Here is a 15,548-nt window from a genome sequence, read left to right as displayed (position 1 = left end):
TTTCATATTAGTATATTAAAATAAAAAAATACTAATCGTTCTTTCACTTTAATAAAAAATTTCATTTTAGGCTCAATTTTTTTTGCTTATAATTGATTTAATTTATACGCAAATAAAAATTTATTATACTAAGAGTGCTTTTAGAAATTTATTATTCGATTTATATTTTAAAAAAAGAAAAAAAAGAGAAAAATACCAAAAACGAGTTTGTAAATTGCGAGATTTGTATATATGTACATAGCAATAAACTTAATTTTTAATCAATTTTTGAATTTCTACGCAAGAGGTGAAATATAATGAAAAAAATGTTCTTGTAATTATATCATAAAACGTATCTATCTTGTCATCTTTTAAAACGAGAACCTATTTTATCTTCAGTATATAAAATATTTTAATACTACATACATGTTTAAATATAATAAATACAATGCACGATGATTAAAAAAAATTATATAATGAAAAAAGATAATCTTTATATATGTGTATAACACTTTTTTATACAATATATATATATATATATATATATATGATACTTATTTGATTAATGAATATCACAGAGAAAAAAAGAGAACAGCGCTCTTTTCTTTTTCGTGTATTTCAACTTTTGTTTTCCCGTTCTTGTTATTTCAGTAGATCTTACCCACAGACTTCTATGTAATATTTTATCATCGAATAATTTCTCACTTTGGCTTTCTAATTTTTCCTCTAGAAACTCAACTACTCTGGTCTTTTCTGTTAAACAAATGTTATTTGTTCAAGCTGTGATTCTAAATCTTCAATTTTATCTTCTTGTTATTTGTCAGATTTTCTCATGATATGCATATGATATATTTACAATACAGTTTTTTCTTAATGTTTTATTTATTTATTCGAATATTTATTAAAAAACATACATATTCAGATTAGTGTATATTAAAATTAATTTTAAGGTACTAATATGAACGTGTATGTCAGAATAAATATTCGAATAAGTGAATAAAACATTGAAAAAAAACTGTACTGTAAATATATATCGTATGCGTATCATGAGATCTGAAAAATAACAACACAAAATTGAAGATTTAAAATCACAGCTTGAACAAGTCAACATTTGTTTAACAGAAAAGACCAGAATAATTGAGCTTTTAGAAGAAGACTAAGAAGACTTTTACAAGAAAGACTAAAAAGCCAAAGTAAGATATTATTTGATGACAAAATATTACAATAGTTTTAATTTTATTTTAGACACATTAAATACTAAGTCTTCCCATGACACACACACATACATACATGATATATTTATACTGCAATTCCTCGATATTTCATTTTTTTCGATTTCTCAAATTTCGAGTAATTGGTAATGGAGAAGGTTCGATGTCTGTAAACGAATCGTTCTCCTGGAATAATTTCTTCTTGCGAGATCGTGTTTTCTCGACAGACATTTCCGGGGGCGGCAAAGCCGTGCGTCTCGTGCTGCGTTTCGATTCAGAGCCAGATAACTCGATGACCGGAATATCCTCCTGCTTAACGATTTTCGTGCCTCGTCGTTTTGTTTGACGTTGAACGGAAGCTTCGTCTTCTGATGTAGTATCGTTGTCACCCTTCGCTTTCACACTGATAGGACTATCATACTTCTTTAGTCTATCTTGAAGAGCCTCTATACGATTCTGCAACTTCTTATAATCATCCTTATTCGGCGTAGGTGTCAATTGCCTGCGGAATAATTCCTGATACCTCATCACTTCCCTCTTTTGTCTTTCCAATTCCTCCTGCTGGTTCTTCACCAAACCTTCATACTTGATCACTGTCTCATCTCTGTTCTTCATGAAAGCATCCATCTCGCGTTCCCTCTGCGTTAAATTATTTCTTAACTCATCGTTTATATCTCGCAACCGTTCAATCTCCAGTTGCCGTTCCTTGGCATTTTCATCGAGTAATTTAAATATTTTTGCATTCCTCTCAGAATTTTCTAAACGAATATTTAATTCCTTGACATATTGTTCCTTTTGTAAAAGTGTTTCTTTCATCTGGCTTAATTCGTTTATAGTACCCTTCAACTCTGTTTCCATCATCTCGGTATTTTCATTTTTCTGTATCATGTGCTTCAGTTCCTTTTGTAAAGTCATAATTTCAGTATCTTTTTCTTGTTCCTTGAGAATTACATCCTCCAATCGATTTTCCAATTCCAATAGTCTTTTATTATTCTCGTCTAGTGCCTTTTGTCCACAGTTCTTTTCCATTTGACATACTTCCAAGTTCTTGGTTAACTGACCAATGTGATCCTTTAACATGACTATAGTTTCTTGACTTTTTTCCAATTGTAACACGTTCTCTGTATATTTGTCTAATTGTTTTAAATTTACTTTATCTATATCATTATCTTTCTTGTTTTCTGGTTTACATTTTAATATATAGTTATCAAATTCTTTCTGAGTTATTTCTAGTTTCTTCAAATATTCTTGAGCATTATTCTGTGCAACTGAAAGATTCTTTTCTAATTTATCAATTTCATGTTTGTAATCTGTAATCTTTTGGTCTGAAGCCTTGTCAGAGCTCAGCAGAGTTTTTTCCACTTTTTCTTTTTCTTCTGTAACAAGTGACAATTGTTTTTCTAACACTTCCTTGGAACGTATATATTCATCTATAACAGCTTTATTTGAGTAATCTTCTTCTTTTAAAGATTGCACTGTCTTCTTTATATCATATAGATCATCTGTCAACTTTTTGACTTTTAAACATTCCTGTTCGTGTTGTGTTTGAAGGTCCCTGTACTGTATATTTAATTCTTTCAGTTGTAAATTTGCATTATCATTCAAAACTTCAACAGTCTGAACAGCTTCTTCTTTTAACAAAGGTACTTCATTACAATTAGTTTGAATATCTTTCGTTGCTACTATTGTTGCAATAGTCTGAGTATCTTTTTCTACTTTATCTTCAATATTACAACTCTTATCATTCATTATATCTGTCTGACAACCTATTTCCACAAATGTTTGTATAGGTTTACTACATGCAATATTGGACAATAAAATTTGCGACATTTCAGAATTTTTTCTGGAAGATGTTTCTTTTATACAATTTGAGTCAATTTTTTCAATTTCATTAACAGTAGCTTTTGCACTTGTTTCTTCCTGGATATGTTCTATAATATTATTCAAATCTGATACATCATCAACAATTAATTCTTCTTTTACAATAATTTCTTGATATTCACCTTGAACAGATATCTCTGACAGTTTTGATTGCTCTAAATAAGAGTTAACTAAATTTAATTTTTCTTTTTTCAACTGATTAATTTCTTCTTGCAATTGTAACATCTTATCCTTGGTATCAAATAATTTTTTACTTTGGCTTTCTAACCTTTCTTCTAAAAGCTCAATTACTCTGGACTTTTCAGTTAAACAAATGTTGACTTGTTCGATCTGTGACTCTAACTCTTCAATTGTATCTTCTTTGTCAACTATAATCTCTGCTTGCTCATTAATACAAAGTTCTTTTTTCTTTATGTCACTTGTAATAGTAATATATTCTTCTTTTGCTTCATTGAGAAATTCTTTGAGTTTCTTTATTTGGTTGTCTTTGGTGAGCAATTGTGATGCCATTTTCTCTATATAAGCTTTACCCTCTAAATTAAAACAGATATCTTTCTGAGCAGCTTCTAAAAGATTTTTCGCTACTTTTAAATCTTCCTTTGTCAGTCCCAATTCAAAACAAGCTTTATTCTTTTCTACGATTAAAGTTTCATTTGTTATTTTTAGTTCAGTTAATTTCTTCTTTAAACTTTCATTTTTTTCTCTTAGTTCTGCATTCTCTTTACTTAATTCTTTAACAATTAAATCAAAATCATTATCCTCATTATTATCTTCATCATTGTAATCGCTGCGGCTCCTTTTATTTCTGTGCAATTGATTCAACTTTCCTTTGTAAAAGTCTTCAACTTGTTTCACAGCCCATTCAAGAGCATCTTCGTGTTGAATTTCCACGTCGTTTATACGTTGTTTCCAATCGACTTCAAGCTCATTTATCATCGCAATATATTTATCAGCCATTTCTTGTCGACTTTGAAAATCTCGGATTAAAGCTGAATTTTTTAAAGCAGCAATTTCATTTTTCAACTTTTCATTTTCATTCACGAGATCCAGATATTCTTCTGTAGTAGCACATTTCGAAGCTATCTCTTCCGCACTATCTGTATGCTCCCAGTCTACACTTTCCAATTCTGCAGAATCCCAATCAATTACTTTTTGTATATTCTGTGTAATTATTTGTGAAAATCTCGATTTTAATTTCTTTTGTATTTGTTTCTTTTTTTCTATAACAATTTTTTTCGCAATAGCAGCGAAATTTAGGACGTTTTGAGTTTCCACATAGAGATTTGGTAGAGGATTGACGTTAACGATCAAAGTTAGATGTTCCTTCCCTGATAATGCTCGTTGGAATAATCTGGTTAATTTAGATTCTCTGAATGGTCCAATAGTGTCTGTTTTCGTTGCTTGCCCTTCGTGAATGGATTTTAAGCATCTGCCTAATACTAGTAAACTAGTATTAATATTTTGCGCTTCTTTCAATCTGTCTCCAATGTTCAATGTCTTCTTCAAACGTTCCGAGCCCGCCAAATCGCAAAAAGAAAACCTGTATAAATATTTAATTAATATTTTAATTCTAAAAACAAATATTAATACTATATGTATGTATTTTCATGATCAATTGCAAGTGACAAAATATTTTTTTTTCTTTCACTTACAACTAAAAGAAAATTATCGTAACTTGATAAAAATATTTTAAAATATTTTTCTTTATATCTCTTTCTTAATTTTTTCTATCACACAAAGATCTAAAATTTAATAATATATTTTTAAAGTATTTTGTATATAAAATAGAAGTATGGAATATGTATAAATAGAATATACATACGTGCTCACTTCAACTTTGTCAGGTAAACTTTCTACATAATATTTTAATAATATAATTGTGAATATGCAATGAGATCTTGAACTTTTAGCATTTAATGCAGTTGCAGCTATTTTCAAATTATATTGTCCTGCCATCAAAATCTGATAAGCTTCTGCTGCTGAATTAACATAAACAGTTTTTAATCCTTTGATAAATGCTCTGCCATTAGAGTCCATTCCCAATTTTAAAGGTATTCTCTTTTTCTGACATTCACTTGATAATAAATCATATACAATCTCATTATAAATTTCTGCAAATGAAACCCATACTGAATAATGAGCATCATAGCACTGACTGGGACGAACTGATTCTTCTTGCAACAATTTTTGCATTTGTTTGTAGGCATTAATATACTGATGTTTTTCCATAGAACTAAATGTTAGCAATTTAGTTTTTGCTTCAAGTTCCTGTGCACGTTCAAGTGCATTAAGATTCACTACATTGCAATGATGCAAAGGTTTATAAGGTGGATTTGGTCTTGTTGTAATATTATTGAACACAAATTCCAGTGCACGTGGTATTAATCCAGGTGAAGTAGTAGTTCCTTGCAATGTATATGATTTTCCCGAATTTGTAGTACCTGCAAAATCAAATTATTAGTATTAAACATTTATATATATATATATATATATATATATATATATATATATATATATATATGCAAAAAAACAAATGCAATATTTTTTACCATATGTCATTATAGTGCAATTATGTCCAGCTAAGAAATCAATCATCTGCTGCTGTACTGTTTGCTCAAATAATTCCAATTGAGTGATTTCTGGCCCAAATGTTTGTGAAAAAGTAAATTTTCTGCATACAATTTCATTACTTCTAGATTGCTTAACACAACTTATATTGTTATCCAGCAATGGTAGTTTTGTGATTAATGTAGTGGAGTTCATGATCTTATATGCCTCTTGCTGTTCCTCAGTTAATTTCAATTTCTTTGGAATTGGTTTAACTCGCAGATATACTTTAATGGTTTGCAAGGTCTGCGAGTCAGAATGTTCAGATGTATTTTCACTGGCAGAGTTGCTTTGTTCCACTTCATATAATGAAAGTAAATTCTTTTTTGTATCCTTTGATGGAAATGGTCTCTGACCATAAGCTAAAATACTTGGATCTCTGCCAAACAGATATGACATTTCTTCTGGATTTTCAGACGGACGGATTGAATCCAATGTGTTCTCCATCTATATTAATTTAAAAAAATATATGCAATTATACAAAATTATTTAATTGCTTTACAAAATATATGAAACAACTGTTTAAAACATCAGTAAAGTTGTGTTTCTTCTCTATTGTTATATTTATACTTTATTCGTCACTTCAAATCTTACAGTTTACTATTATTATAGGAATATCGTCACAATAAATTCAAAGAGAAAACTACATTGTCATGAGTGAATAATAATAATAAACTTTATTACTTTGTTATTATGGTTTTACCATTGTTTGAAACAATAATATTGGTAAAAAATCAGATTTCTAAATTTTTGCCAATTTGGTATTACCATTTTAAAGAGATAGTAATCTATATAATATAATGTACTAGTTTTTACAAAGTAATCAGAATATATTATATACACATATATATATATATGTTGTGTATATATATATATATATATATATACTAAATTTCTAATTTTTATTCATATATATCATTGATTTTATAAAATTATTACAGATTTTGTTTATTAAATATTTTCTTTAAACACACACATAATTTCTATACTTCAAGGTATACAAACTAAAGTATATAAATTTTAAGAAAATCATAATTTTATTAAAACATGAATTATATCTTTATTCTAAACATAAAATATATAATCGTACACACATTCTTACAAAAGTTTGCGTATCATCTAAATTTAATTTTACATTTAATCTTTCGTTTAATTTAATTTTAAACAATCGTTTATAAACTGCATTCGTTGAAAAACATACCTCATCAAATCGGTCGAAAAATACTTTTGGTCTCAAACACAAATAAATGCGTGTGTTACGCAGTCGTGTACATAAACTGAACAATCAATGTTGGAAAAATGAATTGCTGCAAAATACACAAAATCGTAATATTTATTATTTCTATAACGCCCCGTTCCGTATACTCATCCGCGAGAAACGATCAACGGTCATTTAATTCTGAAACTTATTTGCTTGAAAAGACGCTTTTACTGGATTGGTGGTCGATTTAACGGTGTTCACTGATTGGCTTAATCGCAACAAATAACAGCCACAGTTTAACTGTGTAACAGCCACAGACTTCTATATAATACTAGACTGCTAACTCTTTATGTATAAGGCATAGATATCGGAAGATAGAGATGGAGCGTGAGTTCGCGGGGGTTAAGCCTTTTCAGGGAGGGCGACGAGGTAAACTGTGAGCACTTTCTATTGGATGGAATGATGCGTGTGCGTAATGCATAGATATCGGAAGATAGAGATGGAGCATGAATTCAGTATTTAGACAAGGGGGATGAAGCCACTGAGGAAGGGGCGAAGAGGTAAACTGTGAGCACTTTCTATTGAATGGAATAATGCGCGCGCGTAATGGCGTTTAATACGAAATAGAACTCCTCCCTGTCGGACGCGGAAATGCTGGCCGCGCGACAAAAGAGAACGCGGTAGTCAATTAATTTATTATAACTGATGAATTTATTGGCTATAGCGTTATTTTTTGCCGCGCGGCAAGTATTTCCGCGTCCGGTGGGCAGGAGCTCATATTCTAATATCTCTGATTGCTAGTATTACACAGCTATATATGTTTAATAAAAACAGTCATCGAATTTATTATATTTTACGTTAAAATGTCCTTTTTTTAATAATAAATAATATCATAATAAAAGGGTCACTAATAATAATTATTTTAAATTTTATTGCAAACTTTTATTCAAATTCAAATAATTGCAATCGATATATTCTTAATGGAGACTTTATACATATACATTTTATTATAAAAGATAGTATAAGATATTATAACAAGCTTGTTTATACTTATTGGCAAAGTACATAGTCATATATAAGATACACTCCTTTAGGAACATAGTCATAAGATATAGATATAAATATAATAATACTTATTCTTTAAGAACATAAATATACTGCAAAGTTAAAAAATATATTAATAGTTATAATTATATATGTTAGATAAAGCTTGTTAAATTTATAACAAAATCTTACAGACAACTTCATTAAAGTAAATGGTATAGATCAAACGCTTTTTACCATAGACATCCCAGGTAGCACAGGTTCGTTTTATAAACGTTTTCTAAACGTATCCAATAATTTTTAACCGTCAAACACCAATAAGAAACGTTTTAACAGAAACATTTTTAAAACCATAGTTTAAGAAATGTATTTTTTACGTTTCTATAAGGCCTGATTGCATCAACATTATTTTGGCTTTAAACGAGACTTAAATATATATATATATATATATATATATATATATATATATATATATCTGTTTTTATTAATTTAGAAAGAAAAATAAAGATAGATACATGTTTAAGTCGCACTTAAATCCAAAATAATGTTGGTACAATATCGGGCCTAAATAGAATAAAAATTAATGTTTTAATTCAAAATTATATATATATATATATATATGTGTGTGTGTGTGTATATATATACATATAATTTTGAATTAAAAAAATTAATGTATTTTTAATTTTAGATATTCATATTCATAGTCCGATTTTATATTGAAGACCGTCTTAATAATAATGTGTTGTAATTCAATCACAGAATCGTAATAACATATCTTAAGATATTATACTTAAAACGATCTTGAAATAAAAATAATGGACTATGAATATCGGAATGAATAGCGGGGTGATTCTCTCTCTCTCTTTCTCTCTCTCTCTTTCCCTCTTTCTCTTCCTCTTTCCATTGTCTTACTAACAAAAAGTATTAAGGTTATATTCCATTTATTTGGAATGATCGCAGAGTTATTGCATATATTTGCTGTTCAAACAAGAAAACTTTTATTGTGAATATTATACAAACGACTTGTGAATATTGCAAAAGTGAAACTAGTAGTGAAAGGATAGAAAAATACTAGTAATGTGTACTATAAAGTTAATCAATTCTCGTGCATAGATCATAACAAAGGTTAGGTTGATCAAAACGCCGGTCCGGCGAAAATATTGATATAAAGAATATCTCTTTTTTACGACGAATAAGTTGTATATTGGTTTAATAATTTTATAGTTTACTGTTCTGTATATATGTATATATATGTATATTTATAACACAATATTAATACTAAAAAAAGATATGAGATTAGACGTCAAATATCACATCTACAAATAATATTTTACAATTAATAAGAAGATATCAATTTGTGTGAAATCATAATCTGATTAATCTAACATTTTTTATTGTATCAGTATATATTAAGAATCAAATTATATTGTGTTTTTCATTTCTTAATTAAATAGTTGTCATTTTTTCAGGAAAATATATATGTAAATATATCTTTGTCGCACATATAATACTTACATAAAATACTTGTTAAAAAACAAAAGAACAGAAAAAATATTCTTGTTTAAATATGGATAAAGAAAAAGAAGTTAAATTTCTTGGCAAAAAACAAACTAAAAGGAATATACAAAAACAAGTACATGAGTTATTAAATGAACTCAATTGGAATGAAACAAAATCGACAACACATTCAGTCATTGACTCACACTTAGAACTAAACTTAAATATAGATGAAGATTTGGGTTTTAGTTTAAATTTTAGAAATAATGAGACAAAATCATCAATGTCACATTCAATCATTGATTCGCATTTAGAACTAGGTTCAGATCAAGATTTAGATTTTGAAATATTTCCAGAATTATATATCACTGAAAAACATGATTTTTCAGAAAACGAAACATTATCTGATGATTTTCTGAATAAATTGAGAAACTGGGCCCTAACACATAATATTACATTATCAGCATTAGATGAATTATTGTCATTACTAAGACAATTTCATTATGATATATCTGTACCATTATCTGGAAGGTCTTTGTTATACACTCCAAAAACTACAAATTCAATTGATTTGCAAAGTGGAAAATTTACTTATTTTGGTATGCGTAAGCAGTTATATTTCCTATTAAAGGAAGAATCATGCTCAAAAATTATTGATTTAGATTTTAATATTGATGGGTTACCCTTGTTTAAAAGTAACAACATAGTTGTCTGGCCAATTCTTTGTAGATCATTAAGTTTAACTTCATTAAATAAACCATTTATTGTAGGTTTATTCACTGGCAAAGGAAAGCCAGAACCTCTTGATTGTTATTTACAAGATCTAATACACGAGCTTAATGATGATATATTAAAGAATAGTATTGAAATAGATCATAAATTATTTCAAATTAGAATCAGGTCTCTGATATGTGATGCTCCTGCACGAGCTTTTCTAAAATGTTGTGTAGGTCATAATTCTAGGCATGGGTGTGAAAAATGCGATATTGAAGGGAAATACATTAATAAAATGATTTTTCCATGTAAAAGTGGACAACTTAGAACAAAAGAAACTTTTACTAAACAAGTACAAGAGGAACATCATAAAGGAAGGTCTCCATTATTGAATTTAAACTTAGATTTAGTGAATCAATTTCCATTAGATCCCATGCATTTGGTATATTTAGGTATAATGAAAAAGTTGTTAATATTATGGGTATCAAAGGGAAAACCTTCATTTAAATTATCTGGAAGAGCTATTAATAATTTATCAGATAGATTAATTTTGTTGTCTTCTTATATAGTACATGAATTTCCTAGAAAATGTAGAGCTATATCGGACTTAAATCGTTGGAAAGCAAATGAGTTTAGATTATTCTTGTTATACGTGGGTCCAGTTTCTTTAATAAATATTTTGCCTAAACAACTTTACAATCATTTTTTAATGTTTCATGTTGGTATTACAATTCTGTGTAACGATAATCATATTTTTGAACATATTGACTTTGCAGAAGAAGTTTTGTATAATTTTGTAAAGTATTTTGAAAAATCCTATGGGAAAGAAGAAGTGACATATAATCTTCACAGTTTAATTCATTTAGTAACAGATGTAAGGAATCTTGGTAATTTAAACACAATTAATTGTTTTCCCTTTGAAAATTATTTGGGAAAATTAAAAAAACTTGTAAGATCATCTGCAAATCCTCATGCACAACTTTGTAGACGTATATCTGAATTATTTAATTATTCAAAGACTGAATTACCAATAACTAAATTAGAACCTAAGCAAAAACATTTTGAAGGACCTACACTTAGAGATAAAACTGACTTGATTTTACAATACAAGAAATTGAAAACACCGACATGCGTTTTGACGATTTTTTCACCTGACAATTGTGTTTCAATACAAGGAGATATTATTGTTCAGATTGTAAATATTCTGTGTTTGAAAGATCAATTTTATTCTATAATTTGTCGTCGATTCTTGAAAGTTTCTGAATTTTATGATTATCCATGTTCGTCCAAATTATTGAATATTTTTAAGGTGTCTCACATATCACCTGATATAGAAGAATTCCCTTTTATATCAGTAAAATATAAAAACATATTATTACCCGCATATGAAAAAGGAACTTACATTGTGTTTCCTCTTCTTCATGAATTGTAGTTAATGTATTCCTTTTATTTTATTGTATATAATTTTATATACGTATATTATTTATAGGTTTATGTGAGTATATATTATTTTATTTTGTAAAATTTAAAGTTAATTTTAAATGTCTGCAATATTAATTTTATATTGAAGAAAAAATTGTTGATGAAATGCAATAAGCACTTTCTGCTTATTCTGTTTAATGTTTTGTTTATTTCAGATTATAAAATGTATTCATTAATAGAATTTGCGATGAATTATGGACAAAAACCTGAAGTTGAAGTAGTCCCTAATATTTGGTTAGAAAAAGAGGAAGAAATATGGTATTGTTTGTAGCCTCAAAAAATTTCCACAAAACAAATCCGTAAGGCTATCGAAAAATGCTCTTTACCGGAAAAAAACTGGAAAAAATATAAATGTAGAATCTTGCATACATATGGTAAATTTTTGGTTTATGTTTTATAAAAGTTGTTTTGTTTTATAAAAAAGTAAAAATATTTATACACTTGCTTTATTTACAGTTATTTCCAAGATTTAACATATATTAGAAACTTAATTTATTATTTATTAGAGTATTTCTTATCTTTATAGTTTTCTTTTTTCACAATATATACCACATATCATTTTATTTATGTTTATAGTATAATTTTGTTATATACTGTCAGAGATTATTATATATTTAGCAATTACATATATATATATATATATTGTTGCATCCGCGGAACGATTTTGAACGTTCCGTTCGTGCGCGACAACCGTTCCTCGTTCACATATCGTCAATCAATATATTTCTTCAAAAACGGATGTCACAACAATATACATATATTTATCTCAAATCTTTCTTAAAATATTTATAAATATAATTTTTATTTCAAATTAAGATAAATAATTTTTATTTGTTTTGTATTATAAACGCTTTCAATTTTTGAATTAATGATATTTAATTTTAAACTTTTTTAAAAATCTATAGTTGATTTTATTATTAGTTTCTTAATTTATTTTATTATTATTTTATAGTTTATTTTACTATTATTTTAGCTTCTTACAATGATGCGAGGAAAAGATTAATAGATGCTGAATTCACGTCTACTCTAGAAACTGATGTAGAATTGCATGAAGACCAACGGCCAAAAAGAAGATTAAAAAGACCTCGAATTTATTCAGATTCTTCAGAATCTGATAACAATGAAGAGGTATTATGCAATAAAATCCCATCTCTTCCTACATTAAAAATAACATCAAAAAATAGTAATTTATCAAGATCTATGATCACTTCCTGCCAACCATCAACATCAACAGCTGACAGTTTTTCAAAACGTATATCTAATGGAATTAGTTTTTCAACGTCTTCAGTAAGAGCAATTAGTCCTCCGCAGAAAACATTGAGAACTACATTGACCAGTTCAGATGAAAGAGCAATTAGTCCGCAAAATACATTCAGAACTACATTGACCAGTTCAGAATTTCACAAATCAGGTAAAATGTTAATAAACTTTTCTGTGTACAAGACTATTACTCTAACATATTAATAATTTTTATAAGAAACGTATAACTTAATAATAATTTTGCTTTTGAAATATACTGCACAGAATATTCTGAATAATCTGCACTATCTATATAAAAATTACTTTTTAGAATAATTGTGCTTTAATTAATTATTATTTTGAACATTTGACTTATTATTTATTATGTTGCTTTCTATATATTGTTTAATTCAGCATTTACTATTTACTATTTAACTTTTCTATATTCTATTACTTTTGTGTTTAAATCTTATTTTTTACATTTCTATAGTTAAGAGTTACTCTTGTGGAATAAAAAACTAATTCAAGATTACACTTTTTCGTAATTATTTTGATGATGATGTACATCAACATCAATATAATTAGATATATATATATATATTTTTTAAAAGAAAAAATTTCTCTAACATAGCATGTTATTTTTAGATTTTTCTTACGTTGTTCTAACAAAATTAGTGAACTTAGAAACTTCTATGAACTTGCTTCTTCCAATGGTCAAACAACTTACAGCACATTTTCGACCATCGAGAATACCCCATGTGGAGGATGTTCCTGAAATACCAGTTGACACTGATGAAAGTTTGGAAAATATTGAAAGATTTTTAAAAACAAAACAAAATTTTGAATATTTACATGGTAAATATAACTCATTAAATCTCTTTTTATATTTTTGCATTCTGTTTATTTTCCTTTCTTTTTTTTAATCCATATTTTTTTTATTATATATTAATGTGTTATTATTCTTTTAAAGGTACAGATTTTAGCTATATCAGGTGGTACAACGATTGCACAGATAACAAGAAGAACATTGGAAAAAATAATAACAAATAATTACGCTAAAAACTTTAATTGGGCAGGAAGAGTACCTAAAAAAGCCTTCAAAGTTTTAAAAGCGAAAGATTTAATCATAGGTTTGTCTTTTGTCTTTGAAGCCAGCATTGATAACATTTAGCAAATATGTTTAATTATTACACACACACACACACACACGCACACACACGCGCACGCACGCACGCACGCACGCACGCACGCACACACACACACACACACACACACACACACACACACACGCACGCACGCACGCACGCACGCATGCACATAAATATATGTACATATATATACATATGTATGTGTGTGTGTGTGTGTGTGTGTGTGTATGTGTGTGTGATATTGTACAGTTATTATAAAACTATTATGTTTAATAATTATATATAAAATAATAATGTATAATAATTTATAAATTTTTTACAGCTACTGTCAGAAACGTTGAACCAAACGCTGCAGTCAACAAAATTGAAAATTGTATCAAAGATTGGTTGAAGCTATCCTCTATGCGTATTACTTTAGCCGAAATTAAAGCAAGAAGAACTTTTCAACAAGAATAAAAATTTTAAGTTAAGATTTATTAGATTTTAAGATAACACAGTTCTGTGATTGAAACATAAGTACAAGAAAATAATTATATTCTTGGAATAATTAAAAAAAGTTAATTTTTTTTAAATTTTAATTTTGTTGTAATTTTTTTTATTTTTTAAGTTAAAATTAGGTTAACATTTATTAAATTTTAAAATAATTTTAAGATAAAATTGTTCTATGTTGAGATTTAAACATAATAAGTATACAAGACAAAAAAGTTATATTCCTGGAAAAATGTGTCAATTTTTTTTCATTTTATGTATGTGTTAATTTTTTTTTCATTCTTTGGTATAATTATTATATGTTTAAATGTTTTTTTTTTAAATAAGAACTTTATTTTAAAATACTTTATTATGATTTGTACTTTATATATTTTTGATTATAATCTTATTATAATATACAGGCAATATAAACTACTATATATGAACATATTGTATACATATATTTATTTTATAAAAGAAAAAAACAGTTTTTATGCGTGAAAAAGATTTGTTTTCTTATAAAATAATAATAAAATAATGCGTTCATACCCATACACACACACACACACACATATATATATATATATATATATAACATTATTTATATATATATATATATATATATATATATATATATATATATATATATTTTAATAAAATTGAACTAAATTTAATATATATATATATATATATAATAAATATGATTGTTTATTCACAGATTCAATAAAATAATGCATACATATATATATATATATATATATATATATATATATATATATATGCATTATTTTATTGAATCCGTGAATAAACAAATTTTTTACAAATAAAGGAAAGAAAACGGTATTTTGACCGTTTCTTAAACGTTTTTTTTTGTTAGAAAATAACGTTTCCCTTAACGTTTCTTAAGTGGACATTTATACCAATTAAAAACGTTTTCGAAAGCCGGTTTTAAAACGTTTCGCAGAAACATTTGTGAAACGTTTTTAAAACGAACCTGTGCTACCTGGGATTTGTATATATGTCTATGCTTTTTACATAGTCTTAAACAATACAATTTTATTAAATAAATAATGTTTG

The 15,548-nt window shown here is 27.2% G+C and overlaps 2 protein-coding genes across 4 annotated transcripts; one reads left to right on the top strand and one right to left on the bottom strand.

Annotated features, from left to right (window-relative positions):
- Window positions 1-179: 179 nt before the first annotated feature.
- Window positions 180-7,127, bottom strand: LOC140664052 (uncharacterized). The gene is made up of 4 exons (XM_072888774.1): window positions 6,880-7,127; window positions 5,621-6,125; window positions 4,894-5,512; window positions 180-4,611 (listed from the first exon to the last, which is right to left on the bottom strand). The coding sequence occupies exons 2-4, from the start codon at window positions 6,123-6,125 to the stop codon at window positions 1,302-1,304; spliced, it is 4,434 nt and encodes a 1,477-aa protein (XP_072744875.1). The 5' UTR covers window positions 6,880-7,127; the 3' UTR covers window positions 180-1,301.
- Window positions 7,128-9,392: 2,265 nt separating this feature from the next.
- On the top strand, window positions 9,393-13,710 carry LOC140664056 (uncharacterized). 3 transcript variants are annotated; one of them, XM_072888780.1, is made up of 4 exons: window positions 9,393-11,629; window positions 11,772-11,990; window positions 12,647-13,027; window positions 13,501-13,710. In XM_072888780.1, the coding sequence occupies exon 1, from the start codon at window positions 9,491-9,493 to the stop codon at window positions 11,564-11,566; it is 2,076 nt and encodes a 691-aa protein (XP_072744881.1). In that variant the 5' UTR covers window positions 9,393-9,490; the 3' UTR covers window positions 11,567-11,629; window positions 11,772-11,990; window positions 12,647-13,027; window positions 13,501-13,710. The 3 variants fall into 3 exon arrangements, with proteins under 3 accessions (XP_072744881.1, XP_072744878.1, XP_072744879.1); XM_072888777.1 differs by having other exon boundaries at window positions 12,590-13,027; XM_072888778.1 differs by having other exon boundaries at window positions 12,590-13,027; window positions 13,585-13,709.
- The last annotated feature ends 1,838 nt before the right edge of the window (window positions 13,711-15,548 follow it).

Source organism: Anoplolepis gracilipes, chromosome 3, assembly GCF_047496725.1.
Source record: "Anoplolepis gracilipes chromosome 3, ASM4749672v1, whole genome shotgun sequence".
NCBI classification, from domain to species: domain Eukaryota; kingdom Metazoa; phylum Arthropoda; class Insecta; order Hymenoptera; family Formicidae; genus Anoplolepis; species Anoplolepis gracilipes.
The sequence above is the reverse complement of the archived record's forward strand: the minus strand, read 5'-3'. Positions and strand labels throughout refer to the sequence as shown.

Coding starts and splice junctions, on each gene's coding strand:
- LOC140664052 (XM_072888774.1), bottom strand. CDS start 6,125: ATGGAGAACACATTGGATTCAATCCGTCCGTCTGAAAATCCAGAAGAA. Junction 5,513..5,620: donor TTGCACTATAATGACATATG/GTAAAAAATATT, acceptor TTGATTTTGCAG/GTACTACAAATTCGGGAAAA. Junction 4,612..4,893: donor GACAAAGTTGAAGTGAGCAC/GTATGTATATTC, acceptor ATATTTATACAG/GTTTTCTTTTTGCGATTTGG.
- LOC140664056 (XM_072888780.1), top strand. CDS start 9,491: ATGGATAAAGAAAAAGAAGTTAAATTTCTTGGCAAAAAACAAACTAAA.